This window comes from Fringilla coelebs, assembly GCF_963513975.1.
Source record: "Fringilla coelebs genome assembly, chromosome: Z".
Taxonomy (NCBI): domain Eukaryota; kingdom Metazoa; phylum Chordata; class Aves; order Passeriformes; family Fringillidae; genus Fringilla; species Fringilla coelebs.
The window spans coordinates 32,091,592-32,119,512 of NC_140031.1; the positions used below are offsets into that span (position 1 = coordinate 32,091,592).

Below are 27,921 nucleotides of genomic sequence, written 5' to 3' on the forward strand. Positions count from 1 at the left end.
ACTGAAAGCCCCAGGCAGACTTTCTGTCTTCATGCACCACTAAAGTACATTTGATTTAACACACATGACACAAGTTGCTCCGCACCCATGCTGCAAGACCAGCCACATGCACAAGGCTGCTGTATGTACAGTGCATACGTGGTGAGTTTGATGTGTCCAAGTATTAAAGAGGATTCTTGTGCCAGGTTAGAAAAAAATGCATACTTGACTCTGCCTGAATCAGAAATAGGAGATCAGCATTTTCAGAGCCATGAACAATGTACTGATACCATTTCCCAAAACACCTTAAGGCAAAACAGACAAGCACAAAACTTGTTAATATATTCAGATTCCAATGCAACTAATGACAAGGATGTACTCCTCCACATCAATGGTTCTTAAACTTTTGGGAGCTCTCTTAAGTCAAAAAAAAGGAAATTTCCCTTCCGTCCTATAATGTGTTGTGAAAGGCATTCCTTTCTTAATTCATGCATGCTCAGAGACAAAAAAAAATTAGCCTGAATTCTCCACTGAAGCTTTGCATTCAAATTAGAAAAGATAATATACATGGTTTGTATGTTTATTAGTGTAAGACGCTAGTAAAGTCACAGAGTTAAGCATATTTGTACACATTGGTAGGGGTAGCTTTGAGTTTTTTTCACTTTTTTATTTTAACTGTATTACTTAACTACTTACCTTCACTCAACTGATCCACTGTCTGTTTAGAAACTAGATTGGACAAGGATTCCACCACAGTGCTTCTTTTCCTGAATCTAAATAGGTTGTGCATGGAAGAAAAGAAAGCCATATATTTCAACACAAACCTGAATTTAATAACTGGAATTCTTAAAAATTTCCAACCAAAATTTACAGATATTCTTGGCAAAATTATCTCATTTGTCAACAGTTTCAATTCTTTCAGTAGTCTAAAGACTTGTATGCCTCTAGCAAAAAGAGCCTATCCAACATTAAATGCATGCTTGCAACTTAAATTAATCTGTGCTAAATGTATGACAGCTTCAACCCCACTGCCACTCACCAGCTACAGAGGTGTCTATGATGCTGGGCAAGACACTTCAAGTTCGACTTCAAAGTTTTATGAATTGCCTTTTTCTGCTTCTTAAACACTCAGAATTAGAATGAAAAAATGAAAAGGAGCTCTGTTTTCAACAAAAACAGAGCATTTTATGGCGGTTTATGCCAGATAAAATGCCAAAACAATCACATACTTTACTTCCAAGAGATCTCAACTGCACGTTTTAATTCCAAAAATTAATTTTTGACAAAAAATTACAAACAACTCAACTTTATGAAGAAACTTGAGAAACAATTCTATATTCAGAAAATGAGTGCACTCTGTAAGCCAGGGAGTAACTGATTATAAATACTAAGCATTAGCTTATTATTTTTGTTTACACTACACATTGACAATTGTGGGATCCTGAGAAGAATATTATGATGCTACAGATTAACATAATGCCTACAAGAAAAGAGTCAATTAAGGTACATGTAGTTATGGTAATTCTTCAACTTCGAACATTTAATTCGCTTTCTCTTGCATTTTTATGAGTTTTGCAACAGACAAGAAGTTTACATCCTACAGAGATGACATCCTGTACTGCAGCTGTCTAGACTAGAGGGACATCTAATCTTCACAGACACTAAACAACATAGTTCATAGATGAAACTGCAAACTGATAGCACACCCAAAAAAGATGCAGAAACTGCTGACCCCTTCTCTTCTTCAGGTAGCATCTGATAACGTTTTCTCATTTATTTTCTTTTTTGCCATGGCTAAGATGATGATGTTAAATGCCTAAACTAATATTTGGCAGTCATTTTTGGGAGATCATTATAATAAATATAGACTAACCAATATGATGAAGAACCAGTAAAGCAAAAATAATTTCTGGTTTTGTCAGAGGTTTGTTTAAACTTTAGCTTTCACAACCCATTTTCCGAGGGATTTTTTTGCTGTTCAAAGAAAGACTAGAAGCAAAATGTTCAGTCCAGATAATTTCTGATGTGAGCAACAGAAATTGCTTTTAAAGTAAGCTAAGCACATTTTAAGGTAAGCTAAACACATTTGTAACAACAACAAAAAAACTTATTTGGTTTTCAGCAGAAACCTTAATACAAGCTTAATTGTATTAAACTATTGGTTCAACTTTCGGAAACAACTTTTTAAAGAAGAATGTTTTCATGCTGAGAGGGGAAAATTCAAAATATAGGCCTTTAAACTTTTGGAAAAACAAGAAGTCACAGCTGTCAATGGCTCAGACAGTTCAAAAATGTCAGTTTATGTGTAAGTCTACACAGTGAAACAACCATTTAACTAACTGTAGTGGCTATTAATACCCACAAAGGAAAAGTCAGTCATTGCCACAACACCATGTAGAAAAAAATCCTCACCAATAATAATTGTGTAGTGGGACTTACTCCACTTTTACAAATTTAGACCACTCTCATGCAGACAAGAGTCTGTTTTAGAAACATACAGAGAACTGGGATATTTCACAAATAATACTATTTAGTATCTCATAACGGTTTGGATTACTTGGGTTTACCTTTGGCAGGTTTGCAAAGCATCCTTCATTGTAGAAATTCCCATTTGTATATCCTGTTGTTCAAAGGTCATTGCAGCTTGCATAACTAAAATAGTGCTGTATCCAAGTGCGTGGTACATACTATCTTTGGACCTAGGGGAAACATGAATCTTGTGCATTTAAGCAACACTTTACATTGCAATACAAAATTAAATGCAGAGGCACTTGTATTAATTAGTGAAAAGACAGAAGAATTAAGCAGGAAAGTATCAGATCTGAGAATATAACCTATAACTGTTTACTGGATAATTGGGACTTATATAGCCTTGAACAGACACCATTTTAGCTCAATTTCTCAACTTGTTAGAGAGAGCTCACATCTCGTGAGTTTGTAATAGATAAGGATAATAAACTTCAGAGAGAGACTTCAAAAACAACCTCCCCTGAGTTTTATTCTCCCTGACCTTGGAGCGAGAAAGATCCTGGTATTCCAACAGTAATATCATCTTCCAATGAGCTTAACAACAACTAATTCTAAGAGATAATATCCCTGGCCTACTGTCTTCCTCACATGAGCTCTCCAGAGCACTAAAAGCAAACACTTGATAGCTGTGTCATCCTTTTGATGCTTCATTTGAAGCTGTCTTTGAGCTTGTTCACACAACACATCACCAACACATCACTCCTAATCCATTCTTACTAGCACCAAACTGCAGAGCAAGAACATTACTCCACTCTATTAATATGGGCTACATATCCCTCTTGCCAACACATCCCTCCATACCACTGGCTCCTTTCAGACACAGACAAGAGAAGAATGGACGGGATTCAGATCCCAGTCCTAAAGATCAGCCACTCAGACTGCCTCCCCATGAGGTCACAGATAAAACAGGTTTCACCTGTGAACTTCTCCGTATTCTTTCATTCCCTACATTTGCACTGCCATGCTTTTCTTGTCAGGAGGAAAGGCAACAGGGGAACAAGGAAAATAGTCAGAACATAAAAAGATGAGCTTAAACATCAGCACCAGACTCAAACAGAATATAAAACATGACCAAAAGACTATTCTGGAGCTTTGTTCCAGCTTTTCTGTCTTGTCAAAAGCAGTTTCATTGTACAAATTATTTGATCAAAGATGCATTGAATAAGGTCTTGCTCCCCAGCCTCTTCCCTCTGTGTGAGGAAAGACAGCTTGAGCAATCACCTCTAACATAACAATTCAGTGCTTCATAAACAGTTTTTGAGACTATTTTAATGACCAAAAAAAAATTTTAAAAACCACAAATATGGAGAAAACTTTTGGAAAAAACACAATAAACTAAAACTACTATCTTTGGATGCTTTAAATTTATCTTCAGGTACTAAATACTGTTTACAACAACTTCAGGAAAGAACAGAATCTCACCATGGACGAAGTAGTTCCAGCGCTTCAGAGAACTTATTGTTTAGAAATAAGTTCAGTGCCATTGAACATTCTTCCAGAGCACACTTGAGATCCATCTTGGATGCCCTAAAAAACAGATTCTTAGTTTATTCAAACTGCAAATATAAACAAAAAAAAAATTAAAATGTATTTTTCTTATGTAACACAGAAGGGTCTTTTGTAGTGATTCTGTATTAAAAATTTAACTTTTCAAAACCAAAGCATATGCTTAACGCTTAATCTGTGTTACACAGGTGCACCCTCTGCTTATTTAAGCAACGTTTATGGCTTTGTGTTCCTAATCTTACAGAGAAAGTCTCAAAATTTATCATTGTGTCCAAGCTCTCAATCCTTCCCATCAGTACAAATGCTGTTTCAGACTCTCTATTCATATCAGACTCTCAAAAGAGGTCACAAGATAATATTTTCATCAAAAAAAAGGCAGTAAAAAGACACTCATTCAGCAAACAAGTATACCGGACAAATAGTCCTGCCAGAAACCTGTAGCTATGCCAATAGCTTTTGTTCATCCTAATTCACTTCAAGTAAAAGCACTTGCACTTGCTTAAGCAGAAGCCATCTCAACGAACCAATTCTTTGGCCAGTTCTGCCTGAAATACTCAGGAGCACTCACAAATTATTCCGTGGGCCGAACCTGGGACAAACTGACAACCATGATAGTAACACACAGCTAGAAGCTACACAGCCATCATCAATGTGCACAGATGGATCTGGAAAAGATAATCTCTCTACAGCTTTAAAACAACAGGTTTAAACTAGATAATGGGCTTTCTCCAAGTACGGTTAAGCAGTGGTAAGCAACAGATCATGTCAATGAGATAAATATTTAAGTACTGACCAGAAGTGAAGAACTCTAAAGGAGGAATTTAAGAACAACAGAGGAGTATAGCTGCTCTAAATCTAACAGTAACAGGCACACAAAACAAACAAAGAGTGGGGTGGACATGAAAATATGACTGGACAGGGGGCTTTTTTGCCCTTCAAAGAACAGTGTTAAAATGGCTTAAAAAGACTACAATTTTTGCTTATATAGACCAAATTTTTTTAAAACCATTCTATTTTATTAACTAGTTCCAGGAATACCATCTGCTAGCAAAAACATTCCAAATAAGTATTTTCTAACTAGATTTGAAGGCAGATTTTCTTCCTAGTACACAAGTAAGGACCTGACTTTGTCCCTTAACATCATCCCTACCCCCTGTGTATTCCCATGCTTTTATATCTTCTTTTCACATTTCTGTTTAATAAAACTCTTTCACTTCGTCACCTATTTAGATTACTCAATCCATTTGCTCTGCCTTTCCAGCTGGGAAGAATGGGTTATTGCTTCCAAAAGTTTTTCAAGAAGGTTAAAAAAAATAGGTGGGAGGAGAATGGGGGGAGGGAATTTCTCCTTCCTTTAAATCGACACTAGTTGTCTTTAGTGGCAAAATTAAAAAAAACACCACCACCACCACATCAGTAACTGATAGTTAATATCTACTAGACAGCAACAATGAGTTTTTATTTTTTCATACTTGCACACTACAATTATTTTGTGACTAGCACTGAATAGAGTGGCCTGTTCCAGGTCTCTTCCCAAACAAATGCCAGGGTCAGTACTAAGGCATGTGCAATCTTCAAAATTACAGCAGACAAATGGCCTTTTTGGTCCTCTCCTCCTTGCAGGCATTGTTTTCAACTACTTTCCTAATATTTTTCCTCCCATATCTTTGCCTGAGAGCCCCCTTGTGGGAATTCAGCACATCACTCCAGATGTCCAGAGCTACTTAGAGAACCCTTGGGGGGGACTTGGAACGTTGCCAAAAGCGCCTGGTGGCTTGACTTTGACCCTTCTAGGGATGTGCCACCTGTGTATGAGGACATGGGAGTCGCACAGGTTTGAATGGTGCAGAAACGGTATATTTACAGGGGAAAATATAGATTTTAGGGTTTTGGTACAGGGGGGTTGTGGAGACGAGATGGAGGAATCTGGGCCTGTCTCGTGGTTCTTCTTTCTTCTTCTTGTCATCCATTTTCTGTGTGATGTTGGCACTTGTGGATTGGTTCATGGTGATGGTACACTTGTTAATAAGGGTAAGAGGTATTGGGAATAAAAGGTAAATATGCTATACGTAGTTTTTACTATAAAAAGACACGGCCGCCCCATGGGCAGTCAGAGTGCCTCTGGCTGCCTTGCTGGTCAGATCCTGGCTGGGCAGAGAGAAAATTCTGTAGATAAGAAATAATAAACAAATCCAAAGACCAAAAACCAAAGAGTCCAGACTTGTCCTTTGAAGCCCGATCTTCAACAGAACCATCCTACACGTGTCTGGGCAGAGACAAACAGCCAACCGGACACCCCCTAATCAAAATCATAAACATTCAGAAGGAGGGGGTTTACATTTTCCATTTCACGAAAGGCTCCTGCCTTCCTTAGCAGACACCTGTCTTTTCAAACCAAGACACCTTTCCAAGCCCAGATGGGTTTACCCCTAGGTTGCCCGTTATTCTGTTTCCACTGCTGCCACCACCCCATATGGCCACCACCTATGAATCAGTACCGTGGTAAAATAAAAAAAAACATTTGCCATTTCTCTCCTTCAGCAATGTCTAAGGCCAATTGGATGGCTTTTGTAATATGTGGTGTGAGATAATTCATGCTTACACAAAATATATATGAAATAAAGTTGTAAATAAAATTGTGTAACAAAAATCCAAAAACCTAAAACCTCTGACACTCAGGAGACAGACTGCCACTGTTCACTGAAATTGTGAAACTCCAGATGGCAGCAAGGAAAGAAAGCCTAATTAGCAAGCAAAAGGACGCGGCCCGAGCGGAGATGGGCGTTTCCCAGGACTATCTGGAGAACACCCAAGAGGGAAGAACACTTGATTAGTATCTTCAATCAAGATAACTGAAATCATCAGGAACATACATCTGAATGCCCACCACCTCCCAGAAACAGCACTGTCCAGCCCTGCACAGAGAAAAGAGACTTCATGCATATGTGGAGTAACAAAAGAATAGGGGCACCTCTGCCTCAGGCAGAAAAAACAGTATAAAACCAGCCCCGACAAGGATGGCATTTGTGAACAGAGGGGATTCAATGCAACAGAGGTTGAATCAGTGTTCACCCAGCACTGATCCTGGGCTCGACGCTGTCTCTTTGACTGTGGCTATCAAGCGCCGTATTTTCGGTCATGAAAATAAAATCTTTTGCTATTATTATTAATTTGGCTTTCTTGCCGATCATTTGTAACAGCTTTCAACTCTGCTTATTTGCTCAATTCATGCTCTCCTTCAGCAATTTCTGTGACTTGTCATTGGGGACTCCATACAGCTGCTTTCCCACAAGACAGAAGGATTCATCAGTAAACAAGGCATATTGCTTCTCAGTTTCGGGGAATTTATTATATACTGGGGCCTCTTCAGCACAACCCTGGTGACATTCCAAAAATCTTTGCCTTCTGGCAAGTCCACAATAAATTCTAAGTTTCCTGGATGACAAGGGTTTCCTATCCAAACTTTTTATGTGATCAATGCAACTCCTTCACTCCCTTTGAGCATCCAACTCAATGTAGGTAACTGTGGTGCCAGAAAGTGTGTCTCAGTATCAGTGATCTCTGAAAGCTGCCAGTATGTCCTTTTCAGTTAGAGCATAGTGGGCTCCAGATCCTCTGTATGCTCAGCTCCAAATACCTAGAGGTCAGCCTCAAAACTCCCCTGGTGCTTTCTGCCAGAGGCACCAAGTAGGTCCAGTCTCTCCAGCTGCAATAAAAAGCAAATTTTTTACATATGTTTAGACTGGCCCTGTTCAGACTGGCCCAAGGGCTACAGCATGAACTATTTCCTACTTGATTTGTTCAATGGCTTGTTGCTGCTCAGAGGGCTATTTGAAATAATTTTTCTTCCAGGTCACTTGACAGAGAGGGCTACAATCAGACTGCAAGTTGTAATGTGCATTCTACAAAATCAACACCTAAAATGTCTTGTGTCTTTTTCTTGCTAGTTGCTGAAGACATCACTGTTATCTTAATTAATACCACTGGGATCTGACAATGTCCATCTTGACCTTTGATTCCTAAAAGCTGGATCTCTGTAGTAGGTAGGTCCGTTTACCTTATTCTGTTTTATGGCAAAACCAGCTTTAAAAGGATTGGATTATTTGCTTCCTTTTCTCAAAAACTCCTGCTGTATTTTCTCACAAAATGGTATCACTAACACACTGCAGGTGTCCCAGAGCTTCACCTTGTTCCAGTCTTCAACCGCGTGTGGCAGATGATAGAGTTGTGTTTCCTTCTGACTAGCAGTAGATTCCAGGTACTGTGGACACAGCTCCAAACAAAAGCAAACTGTGGCCTGCACTCTACTCCAAAAAGGACTGACAAAAACAAAATAGCAGTATAAATTGTGGCACCACATGGCTTCCTTTGACTCCAGCTCGTATGGAAGTTCCAATATGTCCAGTACACCAGGACTCACAGGTGGTACAATTTCATCCAAGACACAATGTACTGTCAGCCTCCACACTCCACTGGACTTTCATACTTGCCATACAGGGCTTTTAAAGGTAAGCAAGTCTTGCTGACCACTCCTTGGCTCTCTAGGCGACAAATTAGTTTATAAATGGGAATTACAGAGTCTAGATTGTGAGACACTGCTTCTAGCACACTGTTGTGGTAGCAACTAGCACCTGCTGTTCTTCAGCCCCAGAACAAAACGGATGTCTGAAATTTCCTCAATCTACAGGGCAGGTATACCAAAAGCCCATCAACAGCATTTTGAATCCTTGACTTACTCTCTCCTGAGAGAGTCTATGCCAAGGATTAAGGGAGCCTCTGCTTCTGCCACTCGTGCCAGTCAGGCTAGTCTCAGCTTCCAATACAGTCAGCTGTTTGGATCCCTCCCTACACCCCAGAAATCCAAACTGATTCCATCCCTATGCAGCTTGATGACATTAGGGTACACTGTGCAGCAGTTTCTACTGGTGTCTACTGAAGCCTTGTACTCCTGTAGGACTCCTCTGCCAGGCCTTGAAACCCAGACAGTCCAATAAACCTGGTTATTTCTCTCCTCACCCTAGGTGGAAGCAGGGCCCCTCCAATACTAGTCACAATGTTCCTGTTCCAGATTGCAAGGCAAGATGTATTCTGTTGCCATCTGTATGGCAGTTGTCTGGTGTCAAGTGGGCAATTCTCCTTATCTCTTTTCCTGAGTGATCATAATCAACAGGGGGACATCTGCTGATAAGGAGCTATTGAATGTCACCACATGACTGATAAGAACTATAGCATTGTGAGATGCTCTGCCCAGAGGGAGGAGCCAAGCATTCCTACCCAGATATAACCTGGAAGATTCTGACACACCAGCACCACTCTTCTCCACTGGACTCCCCAGAGGAACAGCAGCTGCTTCTACTTCCACGGATCTGCGGAGGAAGAATACACACCTTTTCTACAGGATGCCCCTACTCCAACAGAACCATGCCTGACACTCCAGGAGGACTGCAGCCCCTTTTCCAACTGGACTGCTACCAACACCCTGACCCACAGGGTGTCAGGTTGTGTTCTGACTCTGTCAGTGTTGTTCTAATGTATTGCATTGCTTTATTTTATCTTTTTTTTTTTTCTTCCCTATTAAAGAACTGTTATTTTCTGCTCCCATGTTTTTTGCCTGAGAGCCCCTTATTTAAAATTCATAGCAACTCGGAGGGGTGGGGAGAGTTTGCATTCTTCATTTCAGGGGAGGCTCCTGTCTCCTTTAGCAGGCACCTGTCTTTCCAAACCAAGACAGTTCCCTACTAATATCTTGCAGAAATGGACTTGTACTTCTCTCCATATGTTGTATTGCATTAAATAGTTTATTTAGTTGTTGTTTTGTACTGGGTTTGGTATTTTGCACTGAACAGTACGTTTGTATCACATGGTTTGTTCCACTTACCCCCTCTCCCCCAAAGTCTCTGTGGTGGTGGTCTCTCCCAAGGTTATTCCTACCCTCACCCCTCCCATCACTTATATCCCATTGGCTGTGGCCCCTCTCCTCTACCCCCTTTCCCCTGGATTTAAAATCTCCCACAACAAGACCCTCAATCTCTTTTTCTCTGTCCTGGACCTCCTAGAGTGGTTCCACAATAAACGTGGGATGTTCATCCTGAGGAGAAAGAGCACCTCCACTCTTTCACTTCTGTCCTGGTGAGATTGTGAAGGGCCTGGGGGTCCAGAGCCAGCTGGATCAGACCCCCCAAAGGCCCTGGGTCAATCTTACATCCATACAGTCAGTAGTATGATCAGACCTTTCAATCTGCCTGAAAAACTGTTCACTGGAGACTGGGGCAGCAACTTTGAGTTATGGCTGTTTTTCCTTGCAATTCCCGCACCAGTTCATCTACAAGCAAGGTATTCCCATCCATCCCACTTCCTTCTATCATTTCCATGGTCCTGCAGGTAAGGTATTCCATGGTGTGTACCTTCTATATCCTCTCTCTCGAAGGAAGAGGATACCTGCTGTCAGTTACTGAAATACAGGCTCACACAGATGGGGAGTATGATATATTCCCTCTGAATTGCTGGAGCTCCTGAATCAGTTCATCAGTTAACTTCTCCACAGATGCTATGATGGAGGAAGGAACACTGTCTTCGTATTACCTGAATTGCCAAATTGCATCAATTGTTGTTGGTGGTACATCGTTCTTGTAAAGGGGTTTCATGTGGCCTTGCTGTACTCCACAGAAATTTCTGCAACATGAGTAATTGACAGAAGATGTGATCCAGCTCTGCGGGGACCTGAGCATTGTTCACATCAAAATACTTCATTTCTTAAACAGCTAATTCCCTTAGGAAGTGAGTCACTTTCTCTACTGCAGTCCATCTGCCTAAATTACATGGAATATCATCTTTATGGGGATACCTTTCCCCCTCATACTTGATAAGAATCACCTCCAGAGACTAAAGACTTGTCTTTTTCCCCATTGCTTTGTCAGAGTCTGGGTCCTTAGCAAGTGATCTCAGCCTGGCTCCTTACCCTCTCATTCCACACTAATGGCTCCATTGTCCCACCAGCACACTAGCCAGGCAGTAATACACTCATGGATGACTGCTGAAATCTCTTCGTGTCTCCATAGCTCACTCAGGGATAGGGATCAAGTCATGTCTCTTCTGTCTCCTCTTCTGGTTCCTGCGATGGCCTTGCTAATGGCTGTGAAAAATCACACCTGTGATGGTTCTGCTTCATCATCTTCACTCTCCTTGTCACTGACTGTTTTTTGCTAAAGCATTTTGACTGCATGATTTTCATGTACATTTCTCCTCCCTCTGTGCAGGTTCCACTGACACCAGCCCATGCTGACTCTCTGCTTCAGTTGTTTCAGTGGCATTGCCACAGACGGTGGGAGTGGAGCAGTCACAGCGTCTTTCAGGTGGCTGGACAAGCTGCAGGGCCTGTTATCACCTCACTGTCATTTTTAGAGACCTTCTTTTCCTCCTGTGGGCACTAAGCAGTGTTGAACATTGTGACAGAACAATTTTTTTCAATGTTTTGCTAGTTCTCCTGGATTCTGCACTTGTTCAGGAGTAAAGGTGCAAGCACACTGAAGGTGCTCACTGCCCTACATACTGGCCCATACAACCCCAAACACCCTGCCATTCTGAATCATCCAGCTTTTGGGCAGATCTCATGTTATTAGTCTGACCTTAAACAAGACCTGAACCATATGCAACAACACGCTGGCTCCTAGCAAAAAAACCCAGGCTGGTTTCAAGGGCAGTCAAAGGATATTCAAAAATCTTTCAAATCTTGACTACCAGCCTGGAAGGCAAGGAAGGGAAAAAAAGGAGGAGAAAAAGATATAAGAACGTGTCTCCCTCATAGGCTGTTCCTCTGAGAAACCAAAAAAACCAAAGATGTAATTATTAATTGCTCCCAGTAGGTGACTCCCAAAGCATAAAGGTGCCTGCAATCTTGAATATAGACAAACCAGATTGGTGACCAGTGACACTATCATGTGATAAGCCTGTTGCATAAAATACACCACACAGAACATGTACTGCAAATACGGAATTATTTCTATAATACAGACAAAATACAACAAGTATGAGAGCAAATAAATCCATATTGTAACCAGTGACTATTAAACTATTAAATACAATGAATGTTTATAACAGATTTATTTTAACACACTCTAGTCATATATCTCCTGATCTTAACCCTTTGTGCCCCACACTGGGAACCAAAAGAGACTCATGTGGTTTAACCCCAGCTGACAGCTAAGCCCCATGCAGCCGCTCACTTACTCTCACACTGGTGGGAAGGAACTGCAAGGGTAAAAGCTAGAAAATATGTGGGTTAAGATAAAGGGAATTCAACTGGGAAAACAAAAGCTGTACAAACAAGCAAAGCAAAACAAGGAATTGACTAACTGCTTCCCAAGGGCAGGCAGGTGTTCAGCCATCTCCAGGAAAGCAGGGCCCCATCACACATAATGGTGACATGGAAAGACAAATGTTGTCACTCTGAATGTCCTCCCCTTCCTTCTTCCTCCCACTTTATATACTGAGCAAGATGTCATATGGTCTGGAATACCACTTTGGTCAGTTTGGGTCACCTGAACCACAAAATCACATAGAATTAACTAGGTTGGAAAAGTCCTTTGAGACCAAGTCCAATCTATGACCAAACACCACTGTGTCAGCTAGGCCATGGCACTAAATGCCCCACCCAGTCTTGATTCTTGAACACCTCCAAGGTGGTGACTCCACCACCTTCCTGGGCAGCCCACTCCAATGCAGAGTCACTCTTTCTGAGAAGAAATTTTTCCTTATGTCCAACCTGGACCTCCCCTGGGTAGCTTAAGACTATGTCCTCTTGTCATGTCACTGGTTGCCTGTGAAAAGAAACTGATCTCCACCTGGCTACAGCCTCCTTTCAGGCAGTTGTAGAGAATGACAAGGTCACCCCTATGCCTTCTCTTTTTCAGGCTAAACAATCCCAACCCACTAAGCCACGCCTCATAGCATTTGTGCTCCAGACCTTTCATCAACTCCACTGCCCCTCTCCTAACACACTCCAGCATCTCAACATTCTTCCTAAACTGAGGGTGCCAGTGGACACAGCACTCGAGCTGTGTCCTCACCAGCACCGAAGACAGGAAGACAATCCCTGCCCTGGACCTGCTGGTCACACTGTTGCTGATACAGGCCAGGATGCCACTGGCCTTGGCCAGCTGGGCAGAGCTGGCTGACAGTCAGCTGCCATCAGTCACTTCCCTGAGGTCCATTTCTGCCTGGCCACTGTCCCGCCACTCTGTCCCAGCCTGTAGTGCTGCAAGGGGCACTGGCTGTTGAGGCAGGACCTGGTACTTGACCTTGTTAAACCTGATTTTGTTGAGCTCAGCCCATCAATCCAACCTGCCCAGGTCCCTCTGCAGAGCCCTCCTACCCTCCCTACAGCTCATCGATACTTGCACCCAATTTGGTGTTACCCATGAATTTACTGCTGACACACTTCATCTCCCCATCCAGACCATCAATGAAGATATTTAGCAGGTCTGGGCCCCACACTGATCCCTGGGGGACACCACTAGTGAGCACCCACCAGATGGATGCAGCACTGTTCCCCTCCACTCTCTGGGCCTGGCATCCAGCCAGTTCTGAACCCAGTGAAGGGTGCTCCTGTCCAAGCCATGGGCTTCCAGCTTTTCCAGGAGAATGATGTGGGAGATGGTGCCAAAGGCCCTGCTGAAGTCTGGGCAGACAACATCCACAGCCTTTCCTGCATCCACCAGCTGCTACACTTGATCATAAAAAGAGACCAGGTTGGTCAGGCAGGACCTGGACCTCTGAAATACATGCTGGCTGTCCCTGTTACGTGCCTCCCAGCACCTCCTATGCACTCCCAGCCTCCTCACCAATGTGGCATTACAGAAAGCGGAAAAGGTCTTGGCTGTGTGTAAGCCCTGCTCACCAGTTACAAAAGTATTTCGGTATTATCAATCCCATGTTCAGCACAAAACCAAAACAGAGCCCCATACCAGCCACTGTGAATAAAGTTAACGCTACCCCAGTCAAAACCAGTACAATCTCATTCACTTCAAAATGAAATAAAAAGGAACAGAAAAATGTGCTATACTGAATGTTACACCAAGATAACAATGTTACATTACAAGCAGACTAAAATGCTACTGTGTTACAGTCCTGACACTTTAGGGATATTTTTTCCCCAACACATATAATCTTTTAGGTTTTCCTCTCACTACTATTTCAAACTTCTTCTAGGAAAAAAGAGGAAATGTTCTGAATTCCAGCAATAGTTTGTGTACCTTGAGCTTGGTACTAAACTAATGAAATTATTCCAATTCAGAGGGGATACACTGTCCATAAGCAAGTTAATTATTAGCAACTTTAAGTAGGTTCTTCTAACAAAGTACTTGAAACCACAACAAAAACAAAGTTTAACAATACAACCTGAAAACCCCCAGACATATTGGAATACTCACTTATTAAGATAACAGTCCTTGAGATGAACACAGAACAAAAACATTATTAATTTAAAATGTCAAAAACAGTTTACAGCTTAAATTCCTTTCCTTTTCCCACCGCCTCTATAGATTAATAGAAAAAGGGAGCATAAACAAAGGAAAAGCCAGTGCATTAGTATTTAAAAGTTATGTAAACATGAGTAATGAGTTAGGCAATGACATCAATCTCTCAACATCAGGGTTTAGCATAAGAGTATTTCTGAAAAGCCATTATAAAGCTAAAGTTAAACATTAACTTGGTATCTGTGGCTGTCTTTGTATTTGCTGAAGATTTAGTAAGCTTTTAACAATCACCCCAGGTGCAGTGATTTACAACTACTCTCTTGGAAGGGGATTCAGGAGCTAGTAATGGGAGAGCTGCAGAAAAAAATTTACCTGTAAACTACCAATGCTTTCCACCTTTTATATTAAATATTTAGGACTCAGCCCCACATCACCTTATTAACATCAGCTAGACTCAAATGTTCAAGCAACACTTAGCATGAATAGGGATTGAAGAATTTAGTTCCTAAACTACTAAAACATTTTGTTGGCTCTTTTTACAACACAGCCAAAATAATCAGACTCGTCTGATAAACAACAATGAATTGCCAGCAAATTGGTTTTGTTCAGCTGTTTTTATCAAAGAAGTCTCACTACAGTTACTGAAAATGTTTCTAAATGATTAGTTGGAATAAAGCAAAATTTTAAGTAATAAAGACCACAAAAAAATGAAACTAGCAATAACTGTTTTAAGATAATCATATTAAGATGCAAATCTGACACAAACTAAAGGAGGAAAAAGAAGGTTTTCTAAAAATGCAGGGAATATGGAAGATGCATTACAATTAAGGGAAAATTTTTCCCAGAACATAAATACTTTAGCAAACAAGTGACCCTTAACATTTAGAGAAGCTTAATCAGAAGCAAAGTATTTTAGAGGCATTTACTTTCATAAACTTAAATAAATATCACCTTGTGTTTGAACTACAGTATCAACAGGTAAAGGCAGCAAGAAGCTACCATATGCAGTACTCTTCTTGAACAACATGCAAGCATCTGCTGGAGTATTTACTGCCAAACTAACGATGACAAAACAGCTTTAAAATGTATTGCTCTCAGTTGGTTCTTGTCTTCTGCAGCAAGACTGTTAAGTCAAATAGTCATAATATGCTGTCAAAATCTGATACTTTCACTATACAGAATGTTTATATGTTTCCTGAAGTAGATCTTTCCCTCTGCAGCAATGAATTGGTTCAAGAAAACTCAATATTGAACCACTTATGTTTTACCATATCGAAAAGAGTAACAATCTTGTTGTCAGCCTTAAACAGCCACAACATGACTTCTTAACAGGAAATAACTGTTAAGTAGAATCAGTAGATTCTACCCCCGTAGTTCCATTTTCTTAGCTAGAAGGCTCTGTCTATTTTTGTACACTGCTCTACTTCAACTTTACTGATCCCTTGGAATGTTCAAGAACAGTGGTCATTTTAAAGCTTTTTACTCGATAGGATCCCTCTTCCCTCCACATACCAAGGGAACTATGTGCAGACCACACTATGCTTTTTCCACGCACCTGACCCTGTGCTGTGTACTTCCATGACTGCTTAGCATAAAATAAACTCAAATGCAGCTCTCCCATGTAGAGGTCCAAGGGCCTGCCACTAGGGCTGTAATGCTCCAGCCCTAGGGAAGCCAAAGCAGGCAAAGAGAAACACCCCTCTAAGAGTAGGGTGAGAAGTGCCTTCCTCCAAAAGGCCTTTGCAGGCATGCGTTAATGTCTTAAGTTCTATTGGTTTGTACAGTTGTTGCACCCCAGCTCAGCCCTTGTTCACCGTATTTGTATATTCCCTAGAATGTTCTCCCCTCTCCTCATCCCCATTGGTTGGAACATTTCTGTGTTCCACTCCTGTTACCCTATTGGTTCCCCTGGTTGGCTATCCCTCCTCTGCACCACTTTCACCTGTTCCCATTGGTTCTTGACCCTCAGATCTACCCCTTTTCCTTTTTCTCCACATAAAACCCTGTGCCACTCAGCCCAAGTACGTCTTTGTCCCTGGACCCCCTCCGAAGCAATAATCAGCTTTTGGATCTCCAAAGAAAGACCTGTCCTTCCACTCTTTCATCAGCCATTGTAGCAAGTGTGCACTGGACTCCAAAAGCACTGGTCACTCTCAGAAGAGCCTGCTGAAGCGCTCCGCTTCACTCCCAGTCTCCTTGGAAGACTTCCTCCCAGCCAACACCAAAAGCTGTACTAAAATTACAGTATCAAAGGTCACAATTTACAGGTCACAGAGATATTAAATCATCACTTCATGTTCATGTCTTGCATAACTTTACATTACCAAAATGCACTTGATGTCTTCTTGCCTGGTTTTACTATATAGCAAAAATCCAAAACATTTAAAAAACTGTTACTATCGTATTACTACTCTTTTTTTTTTAGACTGAAATGACGCAGATACTTTGTATTACTGCGGCAAAAGTCTGTTCCTGGCATAATTCTTTTTGCTGTGTTTTAATTTTAAACGATGCTTCAGATTAGAAGCGTGTCACTAGGACAAGAAAACATCCTTAATTCTGCAACATTTAAAAAACATACATTAAGAAAAAGGAAATTGTTAAGGAACAGGTTCTTTGCTGTTGGTTTCTGTCAGTCCTCAAACATTCAAACACTGGAAGTCCTTTTATAGTCTACTGTTACTTCAGTCTCAGTGGAGTGGAAAGAGTCATCCTTTATTGTGGCAGAGACACTTTCTTTCTGCCTAGCTCTGTAAAATATGACACAAACCCCATATCTTTTATTTTCTTTGACTATTTTATCTTCCACTAACATGTGTCTATTCCTCTTGTGATTCAACACTTTTCCTCTGTAAGGTTTCACATTCTTTCAATAAACTGTAAGTAGAAAATGCAGACTGTGTATCTGTGGGCAATAGGAAACATCTCTACCATGTTTATCTAAGGAAACACCAGTCAAGTATGGTTCTTAGTACCTATTTAATATTCATCCAAATAGAGGGCAGTCTCCAATGTCTGGAAAGCTTGTAGGATTGCTTATCTCCTCGTGAACATTTTTTCTGATGTTTTGTCCATAAAATACCTATTTTAAGGCTGCATTTGATGTTTTTATATGCACATCTAGCAACTGCAAAGATTTGAAATGTCCAACAGGAACTACTTTCACATAAAGACTAGCATACATCCATGGGTATTTGCTGTATCTGAGCAATCATAGTGAGGCAACTCAGATATTACTTCTGCTATCTGGAAATATTTCTTCAAATAACTTTCTTCACGTTTTGAAAGCATTGGACTTCTCACCACTAAGTTTGTAATTTGAAAAGAAAAATGGCTTTTGCATCTTATCCCTGTCATGCATCACTCATATACGAGACAATAGTAATACTCCTGTTTTCTCTTCAGTGCTATGCCAAAATTTAGTTTTAATCCCTTCTTAAGGGACAGTATTAGTGCTGTCACTTTTATTAGTCATTTGCACAGACATGAAGTTGCAACACAAGCCATCAAACAGAAGGTGAGATACTTGGAGTACTACCTACCTACCACAGAGAAGTGGGTTGCACTAGTTCTCACGGCAATTGCACACCAAGAGCATAATGAAATGAAGCAAAATAACTTGTTGCAAAATCCTGCTGAGATATTGTTAGGTCTGCATTTTATTTTCTAGAATGTTTAGTGAAGGATGGCTGAAGGTAATACAATCCACTGACACACATGAAATGTTCAAAAAAAGCAAGTATCTTTTTAGTTGTGTTGGATTTTCTTATACAAGGGATTACTCTCATATCTCACAAGTGAGAAACTTCTGTATAATTTGGTTTTAAACAAATACAATTATGCACAACCTTTAGGAACAATTCCTGTATCAAGTCTGAAACTAAGGAATTCTCATGAACGTGCATTATTCTGAGGGACTACTGACATATGCAAGAAACTGCACACACACCTCAATCCCACACTATGCTAGAGCTGGCACATGTCTTTCAGTATCTTGTTGGACAGGTACAGGACTCAGCCTCTGAATGGCCATCAGGCAAGCCTCATGAAGCTGAAATTTTCTTCTTTCGCCTACAGGCATACCATGCATACCTTTCATCCAGAGAATAATTCAGAAATGCAGAATCAAATTGAATAACCTGTCTCACAGTTGAACATTTCTTGCTGCAACGATATTAAAGTATATTATATCCTTGACATTAAAGGGATCACAATATTTTTAAGTGGCCAATCATATCCAGTTTATGAACAAAAATGATTCTTAAACCTTTTGCATTAGTTTAAAATAATCCTGGAGAAATGTAAGATCGCGTGATCATTATTTTTTTTTAATGAAAACAGAAAAATTGTTGTGAACTCTTTCACCATTTAATCTAAAACTTATAAGTGATGTTCAACATCACTTATAATCACATAACAGAAAAATGGCTAAATGCCCTAAAAAAAATGCCTTAAGGCATACTGCTAGGCATATGAAATGATTTGCAATTTATATAAAGCATTTCCTATCCTAGGCTATTACTATTAATACAGAAAGTCTGAAAACTTCAGTATAATAAACAGTAACTTATTTTACCCATGTAATAAATCCATTAGTCATATTTCCACAGCAAATTCTGCATCCATGATGAATACACCCCTTCTTAGGAGAAGCATGAATTTTAGGTAAATAAAATATTTATGGTAAGCAGGGGAAAAAAAAAATTCTTGCCAATGCAAGGCAGACTTTATTCCTTGGAAGGCTCACTGTCTTCACTGTTCCAGAACTTCACCAATGCATGCAATATTCTGTATGCTGAGCATTCATTTAAAAAACCCAAGTGGCAGCAAAACTATGCAAAACTGTGCTAGCCAAATTTGCAAACAGGCAAAAATTACTTTAAAAGCTCAGTATAATAAAATATATCCAACATCAGGTAAATTTGAAAAAAAAAGAAACAAACAAAAATAATAAAAAAAACCACCAGAAAACACACAACTGACAACAAAACACCCCCTAAACAATCATTTAGTTTAAATTTCATTAGGATATGTATTCAGGCAAAACCATCAGGGTAACACACTTATTTTCACTTATTTCTCCCTTAGGACTTCCTTACTCTGTATTTGAAATCTTATTCTATGGCAGAAAGAGACAAACAGCATTGTTATTACCCAAGCCCTTCCTTGTTGCTACCTTCCATTTGAATTTTTGGAGACAACTATCCACCCACAGAGCTGGTAATACACACATGATGCAAACACCATGATGGAAAGCAGTTCAGATCAGTGCTGTTGCACTTCCCTCCTCAACACTACCCGACTATGAGATAGCAGCATTTAGTTAGCTAGTTGTATCTTCAGTGAATTTCTGGATCAATGCCGCAATACCAATGGACTTGCCTATACGATTCTTTGAATGATCATGCCAACTCATCACTAGGTCATTTTCCTTCCTTTAATAGCACTGGGGGTTTTATTTCATTGTTTTGGGGTTTTGCTTACTGTTGGGTTAGGATTTTCTAAATTATTTCTTCTCCCTCCTCTTACAGTTGTGGCAGAAAAGATGATTCGGAGCAAAAAGAAACAGTACATAGCTGATATTACACATTTGTATACATAAAGAGAAAGCACTGAAAACTATTTTTCAAAACAAGCAGCTGTGGAAAAGGAGTTGGAGCTCTCAAAAAAACACTGAGAAGGGAAGAGGTAACTGGGGGAGAAAAAAGGAGATAACTGCTCCTATTGAAAACCAACTATTATTAAAATAATATGCACTGAAATTAGCTGAGAATGACTTCACAGTTTTATCTATACCTTAGCATTGTCAAAAAAAGGTGAGGCTGATAGCTTTTCATAGACTACTGGAATTTCACTGAGAGGATTTTAATTGATCCATTACTACACATTAACAGGTATAATGTTACATGTAATGTAACAACAAGGCAAGGGCAAGGACGGCAGCTACAGACCAGAAGCTCAGCATAGGGGAAACTGGCTAGTACTTAAGGAAAAGTATTTGCCCTCTCTTTCTTTTTAGAACTAGAAGTCTCAGTCTTAGCTCTTCTAAACTAAACAGATTTACCTACAAGTGACAGTGTTGTATTTTAGGAGTTATTACTGCTCACAGCAGCAGTAATGCTGCAGCATTTGTAATGCTGTCTTACAAATGAAATGCATTAAAAGACCACCAAACAAACAAAACCTTTCTACACAAACAAAAATTCCTTCTTAGAAGTCTCAACTGATCTTGAAATTTAAATGTCAGATCACCATGTGTTATTTGCTTTATATTCTGCAGGTAAATTTTGTTTGCAATCTCCAACTTAAGAAGGCATGCACTGGACTGCCTTCCAGTCAGAGAGCAGGCCACCACCCACAGCGCTGCCTCATGGGAATCTAACAATTGACTACAAGAAAGTGATCAAGAGGTTTAGCTTCCAAATATTTCAATGACTGAGGGGGTGAGAATGGATGATGAGACAAGGAACTTTCCTGGTCCTCTGACTTATTAAAAACATGAATTTTGCTTATCTACCTATCTCTACCAATGCAGCGTCTGAACATCACAAGAAAATACTGATTGGTGTATCCTCACATACTACTCTACAGGAGCAACAAAGCAACAGAATAAGCACGAAGGAAGATAATCTAGGCAAAACTGACCATCTGCTTGAATCTCAGGTGCCCCAGGATATAGTGCCAAGATGAAGCTCATCTTGCTGGCTCACCATCAACCCACCATTGCCAAAAGAGTCTACTACTCTGAAAATAACACAGGCTACATTTCAAGCCACTTTATCTTATTCATATTTTTAAAAAGAAACATGAGCATAGCCAAATGTTCCAGTTTTTGACTGATCATTATCCAGATTCAGTAAACCAATAATCAATTTTCTTCAAGTCAGGTAATTTTTTATCATCTGAGAAATATCAGCAGCTTTATATGACAACAAGTTCTTAAGTTCAACAGCAGATTGCACTGCACATGGACAGAGAGAGAGACCCAAATTCACAATCAGGACTCAGCCATATTGTGAAAGCAAGACATGCCAACTCCTTAGGTTACTGTTTACCCACCTGAATAGGCATGCACAGTTCACCTGATAACTAAAATGATTACAAAATAATCCTATTTAAGTCTACCAAGCAACTCCAGCAAGAATTTGACCCTAAATATATGTAAGCATAAAAACTGCCAACAAAAAAATCAGATCACAGGCATTTAGAATTGACCACACTCAGCCTGAGAAGGCAGAAAAATCAAGTAAGTGTCAGCATTGGTTTGCAGGCAGAAGAAAAATCCGATTTCCTATTTCTATTCTAAATTTCTATTCTGCTCAACACTAATGGGAATACACAGTATTCCCATTACAGCACTATAAAAGATTATCAGATTTATTTAATGGGATTCAGTGGTTAGACAGTATTTTTAGATGTAAGTTTTAACATGAGATCTTTGCAGGTAAACTGAGAATTTACTATGTTTGCATACTCCTTATCAGACTAATAGTTTGTATCAAATAATCAAGCTGAGGTAAATGCATGCAATATGGTGTACAAAAGTGACCACCTGAATACGGCGGAGAGTGATACTGCCACACTTAATATATAGCATGTAGATACAGACAAGTAGATGTTCACCATAAAAAATACGTAATTTTGATCTGTTCAACATTTCTGCTAGAAAATAGGTCCAAATAAGGCATGCTGACTAGAAAATAGGATGAGAAGGAACCTCCTTGAAGAGCTAGCATATATGAATAATAATCACAGCTTACTAGCAGTTTTACATTAAATGAATAAAAATTTCACTTATCTTGCTATGGGGGAAAAAAAAAATCATGCTGCAAGTAGGACACCAGACCAGGCCAGATGTTTATGGGACTAACACTGCGTCACACAAATACTGGCCCAGATCCAAAGAGACAATTAGGACATCATGATCCTAGCAACACATTCTTCCTAAACTTCAAACCAATTTACTTGAATTTATTACATAGTGAACTTACAGCCTATGCTGGAGGTATTATGAAATAACTAAAGTCTCTAAAAGCACGCTGCATTATACTTAACAGGTAATACTTTGAAAGCACTGCATTGCATCCCATGAAATAAATTATTTATGTTTAAGTAAAAAATTATATAACCTCAAATGGTTAAACTAGCACAGCTACCAGGAGCAGAAGACATAGTCTATAAATGGAAAAAGTAGCTCTAAGTCTGATACTGTCCTTAAATTACCACATTTTAAAGAATGGCATCCCAAAATACACACCTTGCAGTGTTCTACAACCTACAGTATCTGAGCTGATTAAGCACTGACATCAGCAGAGAAGCTTCTGCTCTCTAAAAGCATTGTTCACCACTGCAAAGTGCAGAGGAGAAACAATTCTCTTATAATCCTATTGCGAATATATAGTTTTTCCTTTATCTTCAAGGAAATCTACATTAAAAAAACAATGTTGCATTTTGACATACATTCTGAAGCACATTTTCACAGACAAAAATCCCATAAATCTTACTACCATATTCATGATTTCAAGAATTATTAGCCAGAGATAATATACTTACAGGATTAAGTCAGTTAACTTCAGGTATGTAAATATAGTCCTTGTGTAAAAATAAGTGCTGCTTCTTTCACTCTTTTCCACCGTGCGCACACACACACCCCCCAAAAAACAAAAACCAAAAAGACAAAGAAAAGCAAAAAGAGAAAAGTGATTCTGCTTTATTTCTCAATATCCATGAGGTTTCATTAATGAGTTATCAAGCAAAAAGAATAAAAGTTTCCATGCCAGCAGCTGGCAACAGAGGCACTCTCCATAGCCGAATTCAAAAGAAATGTCAGTGAGAGTGGCAGCAGCTACAGTCAATGCTGGAAGCTGATGCCTCTGCAGGAAGAGGATGCTGGGAGATTCTACCAATCTGTGCTGCAGCCTAATTCTAATCCATCACTCCTAACTGCAACGGGAAAATGGAGACTTGAGGAATGCAAAGTAATTTATATTTAAAGACAAAAAAGGAGTCACCTTTGTATTTTCTGAATTAAAAAAAAAAAAAGACAAAGACAGAAAAGGAGAAGTATGCTAATGAAACTGCAGTAAAGTATGTTAAAGCAACTGCAGGAAAACTAGATCAAATATAGGAGAGTTCCTAGCAAGGAACACGGAAGAAAAATAACTAGCTCATGCTTGATTTTCTTTATTTGACAGTACTCAAACATCCCTTTTTTTTTAATTAACCCTTCAACATTCTTTCCCCCAGAAATCCAAATTTTTAGCTAGAGTTCTATGACCAAAACAAATCATTAACACAGAGAGCTGTTAAAAAACAATTCTCTTCACAAATATCAGCTGCAACAGAAGAAAGCAGGAGTCAAAATCAAAACAGCTATAACACAGATAGTTTTATCCCCCTTGGTCTAATCTTTCTAGATGAGATATGATGAAAGCTCAGTACATGGGAGCTAAGCAGCTGAAAATTAAACTATGTCCTCCACTATTACCTTCAAAAGGTATTCTTTAAAGCTGTACCAACTGAACTAATAGTACCTAAATTCTAGCTATGCTTACTGTTTTTGAGATTTACTCACAAAAATGGCCCAAACAAATCTTCTAAAGCAAAATGCAGGAAACCACAGGTCTGCATTTACTTATTTCAGGTGCATGCAAAATAGGTATAAGCAGTAATACTTCAAACCAATTTATTTTATCATTTTACTTTTGTTAAAAACATTCTTATTTGTAACATGCTGGGAAAGAATTGCGCAGTATTTTCTACAATACCTGTGGGAACCATGGCTATGATGAGGTGAAAAAGGTTTCATAAATTTTGTAAACCTTTCAAAGAGATAAGATTGACACCCGTAATTTATGGGCAACAGCACCTTTAAAATCAGGATATTCTACCTTTTCCATAAAACCTGACCCAGCAGTGTTAAAGACCAAGGAGTTCAGAGACATATATCCAAGTTCTCCACCATGTCATTCGAAGCAGTGCTTATGCATATTGTCAGTAAATATACTGACAATATTAAGGGCAGGGAAAGTAAAAGTGCCAGGATTTCTGTGACCTCGTCTACATATGAAGAATAGACAAGTTTCAGTCAAGGTTGCCCAGTCACAAAGAAGTCAACTCAATTTCCCCACAAAACATAGTGTTCTGTTTTTAACACAGCATAAGTTTCAGACAGGCCACATTTGATGGCTCAGAAACTACTTTCTAGAAAAAGCCAAGTGAGCCAGGAGAACATTTCCACAAAGCTGAAAAAAACAAGCTTTCTGTCTGCAAATATCAGCCCATGCTCAAACGTTTTCCCCTGGACTGACTTAAAGGAAAATGAACTAATACACATACACTAAACCTTCCACACAGATTGATTCCCAAAACATTCTGTGACAGCATTTAATCATTAGGGAAGGGAAGGAGGGGGTGGACATGACATGACATGACATGACAAGTCAAACAACAAAAGCAACACTATTAAAAACCGGGAATTTTTTTTTTTTTTGCTTGATATCTTAAAATAAACAAACAGGCAAATCTGGGTTTCAGTCTGTTTTCCTTAAAAACAATCCTACTTCTCAACAAATTCTGACCAATTTATTCTTTTTTTCATTGATGAGTTAAAACTCGTCTTTCCATTTTCTTATCTAAAGCACTTCGATGTTAATGGTTGCACCACAAATCTAAAAGTCTACATCACTTTCCAAGTCTCAGAAGTTATTCAGAGAAGGCAATTCCTGAGCTGCAGGGCTACAAATAGCGCTATGCAGTGTTTATTAAAGCACAGAACAAACATTACTTTCCTGAAAGACCTTTAAAGAAAGAAAATACAGATATGATCACATCTTCCAGCATAGTATCAAGATTCCAATGCAACACTTAAATTCGAGAAGTCTCCAGGAAGTCCCACTCTAAAAATTATGTGAATCTAAAGCCACAGCATTAATTAATTTTTAATGAAAGAAAAAGCCACAGAGCAGCGAAGAAATATTTATGCTCAATTAAGAGAGATTTCTTTTGGTGAACATGGGATAACAGAAAAATAGGCTGTGGTATCTTTTTGTGCACCAGCTTTTCAGCAAAGGCTTGCAAAAATAATAACAGGGTGTAGAAACATGCAGACTTTTGGGCACTTCTGTGTACAATATCTCTGAAAGGGTATTTTTGACTTTGGGTTTTTGTCTATCTCATCCCCTCACTTTCTAACGAGCTACGAACACAAGTAGAAACGCTGATTTCCAAGTGAACAGAAGACACCAATATAAACAATAGCAGAATGTGGCCTGAAATCATCAACTGAAATACAAGCACAAAGAAATCTTACAGCAGAGGCAAAAGGTATAGTGGGAATAAACAGGTGTTTACACATGAAAATGTGTAACCATGAAAATGTGTAACCAATGGAAACCTCTAAGAAACTTAGAACTGTTTGGGGTGGGGAAAGGTTTAGAGAGGTAAGGCTGCTGTATCATTACTGCTCTTTCATATCTTGAAACTCAGAATAAAAAGTACCTAGTGTGTCGTATTTTTATATTTATGCAGCTACGAAGATATTATCTTCTAGGCACAAAAATTGCCTTTACTGGAACTTTTTTCCACTAACCTTGAGGGCCAACCATAAGAAAATAAAATTTTGATCATTTAAATTGTCACAGCTGCTTCACACCATCTCAAGACAATGCCAAAATGTGAGTTTAAAGTTATGAAGACAGGAACTGATCCTAAAAGTTGTTGGCTCCCTGAATTAAAACTTGAATTTAGAGCCGTTTCCTTAACTGTTCAATTTCATTCACTGACAAAACACTCACATGTGCAGGCGTAACTGAAATCTTAACTACACATCTAAGATTACAAGGATAACCTGCTCTAACTTCCTTAAACACTTCTGGCCCTTAATCTACCACCCCAGTAATACCACACAGAGCTGCTTTGGCAGGATCAAGGATTAACAGTACACAGCTTCAGGAAGGCAAAGAAAATGTAAAAGAGAGTCAATGAAGTACATCTCTTTTTGCTGAAATTGATCAAGACGAAAAATCCCAGGAGTTCCGTTCTTGTTCAAAAATCATCTGTCTGCTTTGCTTACAAACTGCAAGATCCCACTCTTCCAATACTTAATGTTTTAAACATATTTAAGTGAGATCTCACTATCTTTCCACTGATGACATAACACAGGGTCTGGTGTCTGAAATTTCTATAAAAATAGCACAACATGAAGACTTCCTCTGCATATGAACTGCTTGAAGCTAGTGAAGTCAGGCAGACTACTGTGTTTCTTCCCAAAGACTACGACAGAGCATCTTCATACAGAGCATCTACATACTCACACAGCTCTCAAAATACAGTTGCTCTAAATGCTGCTATTCATTTACATAAGCCTCTGATATTGGGTTAGTAAATAAAGGCACTGTCTTTGCCTTCATCTCAAAGAGAAAGACTGCACTAAGCACTAAGGAAGATTGCATGAACAAACATAACTTGATGGCTACTTACTCCTTTTACATACAGATGATATTTTAAGGAACAGTAAGTAAAATGAGATGGACAGAAATACCAACAGAATTAATATTTCATTAATGTTCTAAACAAATTGAGAACTTCAGAGGATAAAATACATACAGAAATCAAAATAGCAGTGGCAAGGTCAGTACTTGCTAAGCATAATACAGTGATGGTTAAAAACTGTTGAGAACTCAACCCCTTTCAATCTAGTTGTAAAGCCAAAGACAATATAATTTAGAAAATTACACTTTAGCAACAGAAAACATGAATATCTGCATTCTACAAAGAGATTTTCAGAATTATTTGAGAAAAAATTAAGGTAGCAGAAATATTTTGAAAAAAATCAAAGAAGTAGAGAATTATCTTGTTAGTAAGACAAATTAAAGTTGCAGTTTTTCCACAGCAAGATTTAGGTATTGATGAGGCATTTTTAGCAAGCATTAAATAAAAGAATAAACCACACACAAGTCTGTTCCATCTATGTATATCTATGTTTTCATACCTGTAGATGCTTGGCAGGCACTAGACAACACATCCACCCAGCCCAAAAGTTGGAAGCAGACACTACAGTGCAAAAATGGTAAAAAGCAGCCTACCACCACAAAACTTCTTGTCAGAGGCTTCTGTTTCCACAACAGAAATCACAGTTTGTATCTAGTTACTCAGTTCCTTTTACAACAGAATATGCCAATCAAACTAGCTCTGAGTTAACACAAACAGATAATGGTGAATTTACTTCGACATACATTCCACCTATTATCTTTGGAAGGTTGAAGATGGTCTATCAAGTGCTGCTGTCAAACCAGTACTTTGAAAACTCAGTTACTTTTGTTGGCAGAGAAGATATAAATGCTAGTGCTTGCTTTAAGTAAAATAGCAGAGTGACCTACTGTAATAATCTTTCTTCACCTTCAATACCAGTGAACAAAATTTACAGTAAATAACT

General features: G+C 39.2%; 1 protein-coding gene across 1 annotated transcript in view; it reads right to left on the bottom strand.

Moving 5' to 3' along the window:
• TTC39B (tetratricopeptide repeat domain 39B) overlaps positions 1-27,921 on the bottom strand; it is a 73,059-nt gene that overhangs the window by 17,214 nt on the left and 27,924 nt on the right. The window contains exons 3-5 of the mRNA XM_084224828.1: positions 3,931-4,035; positions 2,547-2,678; positions 676-752 (exon numbers count right to left, since the gene is read on the bottom strand). Of these exons, the coding sequence (XP_084080954.1) occupies positions 676-752; positions 2,547-2,678; positions 3,931-4,035 (314 nt within the window). The remainder of the gene's footprint in view (positions 1-675; positions 753-2,546; positions 2,679-3,930; positions 4,036-27,921) is intronic.